The 6,430-nt window shown below is 24.7% G+C and overlaps 4 protein-coding genes across 5 annotated transcripts in view; 3 read left to right on the top strand and 1 right to left on the bottom strand.

Annotated features, from left to right (window-relative positions):
- The first annotated feature begins 382 nt into the window (after window positions 1-382).
- On the top strand, window positions 383-4,834 carry LOC102678854 (melanotransferrin). The gene is made up of 9 exons (XM_006618271.2): window positions 383-554; window positions 732-1,150; window positions 1,227-1,344; window positions 1,766-1,945; window positions 2,027-2,490; window positions 2,564-2,728; window positions 3,183-3,271; window positions 3,385-3,725; window positions 3,790-4,834. The coding sequence occupies exons 1-9, from the start codon at window positions 488-490 to the stop codon at window positions 4,428-4,430; spliced, it is 2,484 nt and encodes an 827-aa protein (XP_006618334.1). The 5' UTR covers window positions 383-487; the 3' UTR covers window positions 4,431-4,834.
- LOC102678978 lies at window positions 4,134-5,736 on the bottom strand. The gene is made up of 5 exons (XM_031511749.1): window positions 5,599-5,736; window positions 5,357-5,467; window positions 5,068-5,269; window positions 4,845-4,989; window positions 4,134-4,745 (listed from the first exon to the last, which is right to left on the bottom strand). Exons 1-4 carry the CDS (start codon window positions 5,725-5,727, stop codon window positions 4,946-4,948), a joined length of 486 nt encoding a protein of 161 aa, XP_031367609.1. The 5' UTR covers window positions 5,728-5,736; the 3' UTR covers window positions 4,134-4,745; window positions 4,845-4,945.
- LOC102670902 overlaps window positions 5,358-6,430 on the top strand; it is a 3,928-nt gene continuing 2,855 nt past the window's right edge. Inside the window, exon 1 of the mRNA XM_006618301.2 lies at window positions 5,358-5,469. Within this exon, the coding sequence (XP_006618364.2) occupies window positions 5,459-5,469 (11 nt within the window). The 5' untranslated portion in view covers window positions 5,358-5,458. The remainder of the gene's footprint in view (window positions 5,470-6,430) is intronic.
- The window catches only part of LOC102679546, a 1,213-nt gene continuing 700 nt past the window's right edge, over window positions 5,918-6,430 (top strand). For both annotated transcript variants that reach the window (XM_006618278.2, XM_031511748.1), the window contains exons 1-2: window positions 5,918-6,171; window positions 6,235-6,355. In XM_006618278.2, the coding sequence (XP_006618341.1) occupies window positions 6,064-6,171; window positions 6,235-6,355 (229 nt within the window). In that variant the 5' untranslated portion in view covers window positions 5,918-6,063. The remainder of the gene's footprint in view (window positions 6,172-6,234; window positions 6,356-6,430) is intronic.

The following is a 6,430-nucleotide window of genomic DNA, read 5'->3' as shown; positions in this document are numbered from 1 at the left end:
TGAATATAATAATAATTATATCATAAAATTTATGAAATTATATTATAAATTTAATAATAGTTAAGTATATTTTTAAAATGTATTTTAAAATATATATTATTTTTAAAATATATTTTATAAATATAGAGATGTAAATATATCAATTTCTGTAATCAATATATTTTTCTAATTATATTAGTTATATTATCATTGATAATTGTTTCTTAAACACAAAATAAATATATGAAGAATAAGTATAAAAATAAAGAAGAAAAATATATAAAATAATTTATATATATGAATTTTATTGATTTTTAGCTTAATTTAAAATGAATGATAGCTACAATTATATATTTTATAATATACCTACTTAGCGATATCAATGAATAATATATATATATAGCATAGTATAATACTATAGTATGTTTTTAAAGTGTCAGAGTGGTGTTGATGAGTAATGGGAGTGGTCTTTTATAATAATTAATTTTTAGATGAAAAAAATATTAAAATGCTATCCAAAAATTGTATAAATCTAGCTTTAGTATTTTTCAGTATATTTTGTCGATTTATATATGGTATAAAAATTATTTTTATTTTTAAATACTTTAATCGTGTAAACTAACCATTATTTTCTTCATTTAACCTTTTATACTCGAGAGTGTTTTAAAATTATATTCTAATAACTAATATAATTAAAGAAAATTTATTGTAATTGAGTAATAATCTAATCTAATTTAAATCTATTTATATAGGACAGAATCTTAACAATACTATTACATGGTGTACAATATCCCAAGCTGAACAAGATAAGTGCAATGCATTTTCAAAGGCAGTTGATCGTGAAAAAGTATATTTTCATTATAACTATAGAAATATTTCTGTGCAATGCAAACAAGCATCAAATAAAGAAGAATGCATGACTATGTTGGATCAAGAAAAAGCACAAATAACAACTTTAGATCCTGGTGAAACTTTTATAGCAGGACGCTATCACAGTTTAATCCCATTTATGCAAGAAATATATGAAAATGGTCTGAATTATCATTATGCAGTAGCAGTTATTAAAAAAGGATCTTTATCAGATGTTCAGAGATTACATGATTTAAGGGGTAAAAAGGCTTGTTTTGCTGGTCTTGGAATGCTTGCTGGTTGGGTTATTCCAATTTATACTGTAAATATAACTTTTTTTAAAAATTTTTTTATATAATATATATTTGATTAAATGTATTATTTTTTGTTTTGCATAGCTTATGAAACAAGGTGGATTAGAAGTTGTTGATTGTAATAATCATGTTAAATCTGCAATTAAATATTTTGGACCCAGTTGTGCTGTAAATTCATTAATAGATAAATATAATCCATTAGGTATGATAAAAAATAATATATAATTATTTAGATATAAGAAGAGATAGATTTTTGAGTTTGAATTATATTCTCAAAATTAATATTTTAAACAACTTTTTATAAATAATTGCATTTAGTCTTAGTTTCCAAGATATTCATAATATTACATTGAATTCTATATATGTTTATATATGTGCATCCAAATATGTAACTGTTTTTTATTTTATTATATTACAGAATATTTTACTGTTTAATAATAATATACAAAAATGAGGCTGAAATTTTTAATGTCTAAAAATAAAATTTGCATATAAATGCATAATATGAAATATAATAATTAATTAATTTTTAATTAAGATTATTACTAATAATATAGTATTATTAATAATATTATTTTATAAAACTTCTATATATGTTTTATTATAGTAGTTCTAAATTTTAGGTGATAATTCGGATCAATTATGTAAATTATGTATTGGAAAAATACCTGGAGGAAGATGTACAATGTTAGATCCTTATGCAGGATATGAAGGAGCATTTAGATGTTTGGTAGAAGTAGGAGAAATCGCTTTTTTACAACATACAACTGTAGATGAAATGACATCTACATCATTTGATTTTAGTATGTTTTTAATTAAAATAATTTATTCTATCAACATTAAAATAAATTAGAATATTAGAAAATAATATTAATTTTTTTAAGATTTTGTAAAGAAAGAGCAATTTGAATTGCTTTGTCGAGATGGTACCCGTAAATCAATTAATGAATATGAATATTGTAATTGGGGTATTGTTCCATCGCGTGCTATAGTTACATCATCTGCTACAAAAGTTCAAACTCGTCGATTATATCAACGGTTTTTAGAAGAAGCAGTCAAAGTATTGGGGAAAAATAATACAAATACGATTGATTTTTATAATAATCATTTCGAAAACCAATCTAATTTTAATAATAGATTTGGAGAAAAAAATTTTAATAGAAGCGAATATGTTAATGCAAATGAATATACTACAGAGAATTTTGGAAATCATAACGGATATGAAAAAAGTTACAATGAAAATAATGCATGGGATAAAACAGAACCAACGAACATACAACCAATAGAAACTTTCAATTTATTTGAATCAGCACCTACATTTGGGATGCATCACAATTTAATGTTTTCTGTAAATATAATATTTTTTAAATGTTATTATTTTTTTTAATTTTTTTAATTTTATATAAATTGTATAATTTTAGGACGTAGCACGGGATTTTGTTTCATTACCTGAAAAAGATCAAATGTATACTGGTTACTTAGGCAAATCTTTAGATCCAATATTAGAAATGCGCCGTTGTTCTGTTAATAAAATGACATTATGTATTACATCTGATCCAGAAATGGAGAAATGTATAAAAATGAAGGTAATTTAATAAATAATATTTATATATATTTAATAAATAATATATTTGTGGAATATTTTTGATTGATTCTATAGATTAAAATAAATATAGAAATTGATATATAAAAATATCAATTAAAAGTTTATTTATTAATTTATTATTATTTATTAACTTATAAACAATTTAAATTTTTGTTAGATGAAATAAAATGGAAATAAAATGAAGCACTTTATTTTATTTATTTTATTTCTGTCGTATCATCGCATTTTTTCATTGTCTCATTTTATTTAATATTAATTTTCAATTGCTAATTTAATAAATTAATAATTCTTAAAAACTTAATAAATCTTAATTAACACTTTTATATATTATCTTTTTTACTTGTTTATTTCTTATCTGTATATTATATATTATAAATTACATATATATATTATAAATTACATATATAATTATTAATATTTAATTTTTTTATTAGATAGCATTAAAAGCACAATTATTGAAGCCAGAATTAAATTGTCATAAAGGTCATAGTCAAATTCATTGTATGCAGGCTATTCAAAGTGGGTATGTATATATATATTTCGAATATTGAAAAAAATTTATCAAAAATATTCAACATTCATCGATTATTTTATAAAAAAGAAATTTATTTTATCAAAATTATTTTTCTTTTCTAGAATTGCCGATGTAGCAGTATTAGATACTAGTGACGTATACACTGCCGGTTTACGCTTTGATTTAATTCCATTTATATCTGAAGTTTACAATTTACCTACCCCAGAATATTATGTAGTTGCAGTGGCAAAAGAAGAGGACGACAATACGGATTTAACTTATCTTAAAAATAAGTATACTTGTCATACAGGAATAAATACAGCAGCAGGTTGGGTATATCCATTAGCATATCTTATTTCTAATACTTGGATCAGAGGCTATGGATGTGATTCAGTTCGTGCTGCTGCAGAATATTTTAGTAAATCTTGTGTTCCGGGTGCGCTTAGTACTGAATACAATACAGGTAATTATAATTTTTAAACTAGTTTTGATTTGTCATACAAATTCATCGAAATTATATGTTGTAGGAGTACCATACGATAACATGTGTGACTTATGCCATGGTGCAAGTTTCCGCTACTGTCGCAGAGATGCGTCTGAAGATTATTTTGGATATACCGGTGCCTTTAGATGTTTAGTTGAAGGCGGTGGAGACGTAGCGTTTGTAAAACATACGACAGTTGCGGAAAATACTGATGGAAAACGACGAGAAATGTGGGCACGTAATACTTTTACAAAAGATTTTGAACTACTTTGCCCAGATGGCACTCGTCGACCGACAACCGATTATGTACATTGCAATTTAGGGAAAGTCGCAGCGAATGCAATAGTTACTCGTGGTGGATATTATGGTTATAATGAAACACAAATAAACGCTTATATAAATTTATTTATTTATGCTCAACAATTTTATGGTAGAAAAGAACAGGACGAATTTAGTTTTAGTATGTTTTACAGTCCGCCACCTTATAGTGATTTAATTTTCCAAGATGCTACGCAGCAATTGGTGATAATACCACCAGAAAAAAGAGAATTTAGTGCGTATTTAGGTCCAGATTTTATGAGAGCTAGAAGAATCGTAGATTGTAGAGCTGGTGCATCAGCTATAAGACATTCAATATTATCTACGATAGTTATGATTATACTTACTTATATGTTTAGTAGATAAAAGATTCAACAATTTTTTTTTGAACAAATGACTCTTTGTTGAATAATATAATATAAATTGCATTTGATAGAAAAGAAAAAATTTTAGAAGATTTAGCTATATTTACTAGTGCCTTAATCTTTGTATGGAATATGTTCACAAATTAATTATATTTTTTGTACTTTATATACAGATACATCGTTAACTAAGTAAATATGATAATGTAGTAAATAGTTTTCCATAATATTTATATTATCATTTTGCGAATTTAAGACTAAGATAATATTCCGTCCTTTTTCGACATTTTATAAGATAAGATTTTACTGCATGTAATAACTGTCGTTCATTAATGTTACCATTATTATGCCGTCCATTAATATTTTTATACTTATTGAATAAAAGATAGATTTATGATGTCTTACTTATCTTACTTACTATACTTTTCATTTTATCCAAAATTGTATGAATTCCACATTTCGTAATTCCTTATATATAGATGTGTAATTTTTAATCTTTTATTTTCCATATGTTTTTTCTTACATATTTTTGCAATTTGTCAGTTCTCTAAGTCTCTTTTTTACTATTATAAATAAATATTATAATTAATCTGAAACTTTGTAGTTAATAAAAGCAATATATAAAAGTTAAGAATAAGGACCTAAAGAAAATAATCGGACACCTATTTTCTTCGGTAATATAATTGGTGAATCTTTTAATGTTATATTCATCATAGAATTTCCTGATTGATGTGTTCCTTTAAATTTCTTCGTTTTTAAAGTTTTATGTGGATAAGTGATAATTTTCTGATTTGATGAAATAGATTTTGTTACAGCATTATATTTCCTGACAGAACAGTTTGCCTTAATGTTGCCAAACAATTAAATTAATAAATTGTAGAATAGTTTTTAAAATTAAAAGCAATAAAAACGAAAAATAATAAAGCTTACATTAGAGAGATGTCTCTTATGTTGTAGTTCATGTTTCATAGATTTAGGTTGTGCTAAGATATCGATACGTCTCATATTTCTTCCAGACTTCCGTTTTTTTTTATGATGTCTCTGAAAATAAATAAATGGTATCTTATGTATTTATTAATTTTCAAGTTTTTCTCGATCCTTTGGGAAGAAAATTAAGAAAGATTTATCGATTAAAATAATACGAGTGATAAAAATAAAGCGTTTCATTTTACTTTTTTCATCTTTTTATCTTGTAAGGAATTGTCGATATTCTCTAAGATATTTGTACTTTTTACTTTCCTAGGAGCACACCAATAAGTTTTTCGTTTATTACGAGGCTTTTTGATGACAGATTTCTCCATTATTTTATCTCTGTTGTACGAAAAATTTTATTAGTGAAAACGAGAAAAATAGGAAAATGCAAAAAATGAGAAATATATTTACTCCGTTTTGAACATCTTACAACAATAATTTAAAAGATTAATTTCACAATAAAATAGATTTTGTTCACAGTTACTGATCTATTGCCGAAAAGAATTGAAGTTTGCAATTATCTTATTTTACGATCACTTCACTGTCACATATCATATTTAAAATAAAGTTTTCAAAATTTTCTGTCTTATCACAATTTACTTTAAATTTTCTATTGTCATTTCAAGCATTACAAATCTTGAATTAAATAATAATTTAACGATCAAATGAACGATATGAACACGGATGCCTGTCAAGATAATATACCAAGATATGAAAAATTAGCAAAGCCGAAAAAAAGAATAGATAAAGTCAATAATTACAACGCCTTCAATGTAAGTAATATCGAATCATATTTTGGATGAGGCGCGAGTATTTTAATCCGATCAATATTTCAGGTGAAACGTGGTGCTTTGTCGTATCAAATTACAGACTCGTTAAACAAATTAGCTCAACCTAAACGGAAACCAAATGTGTCCAATACGTCCAATTTCAGCGCGAAAACTTCTCCAACTACAGGTAATGTAACTTGGGGAGAGCTCTCCAAGTATCACCTTCGCTTTTTATCTATAATTTTTTTTTTTATATATATAT

Source organism: Apis dorsata, unplaced genomic scaffold (genome assembly GCF_000469605.1).
Source record: "Apis dorsata unplaced genomic scaffold, Apis dorsata 1.3 scaffold_347, whole genome shotgun sequence".
Classification (NCBI taxonomy): Eukaryota; Metazoa; Arthropoda; class Insecta; order Hymenoptera; family Apidae; genus Apis; species Apis dorsata.
This window is presented reverse-complemented; position numbering and strand designations above follow the sequence as displayed.

Coding starts and splice junctions, on each gene's coding strand:
- LOC102678854 (XM_006618271.2), top strand. CDS start 488: ATGCTATCCAAAAATTGTATAAATCTAGCTTTAGTATTTTTCAGTATA. Junction 2,729..3,182: donor AGAAATGTATAAAAATGAAG/GTAATTTAATAA, acceptor TTTTTTTATTAG/ATAGCATTAAAAGCACAATT. Junction 3,272..3,384: donor ATGCAGGCTATTCAAAGTGG/GTATGTATATAT, acceptor TTTCTTTTCTAG/AATTGCCGATGTAGCAGTAT.
- LOC102678978 (XM_031511749.1), bottom strand. CDS start 5,727: ATGGAGAAATCTGTCATCAAAAAGCCTCGTAATAAACGAAAAACTTAT. Junction 5,270..5,356: donor ATAAGAGACATCTCTCTAAT/GTAAGCTTTATT, acceptor GGCAACATTAAG/GCAAACTGTTCTGTCAGGAA. Junction 4,990..5,067: donor TGTCCGATTATTTTCTTTAG/GTCCTTATTCTT, acceptor TATTTATAATAG/TAAAAAAGAGACTTAGAGAA.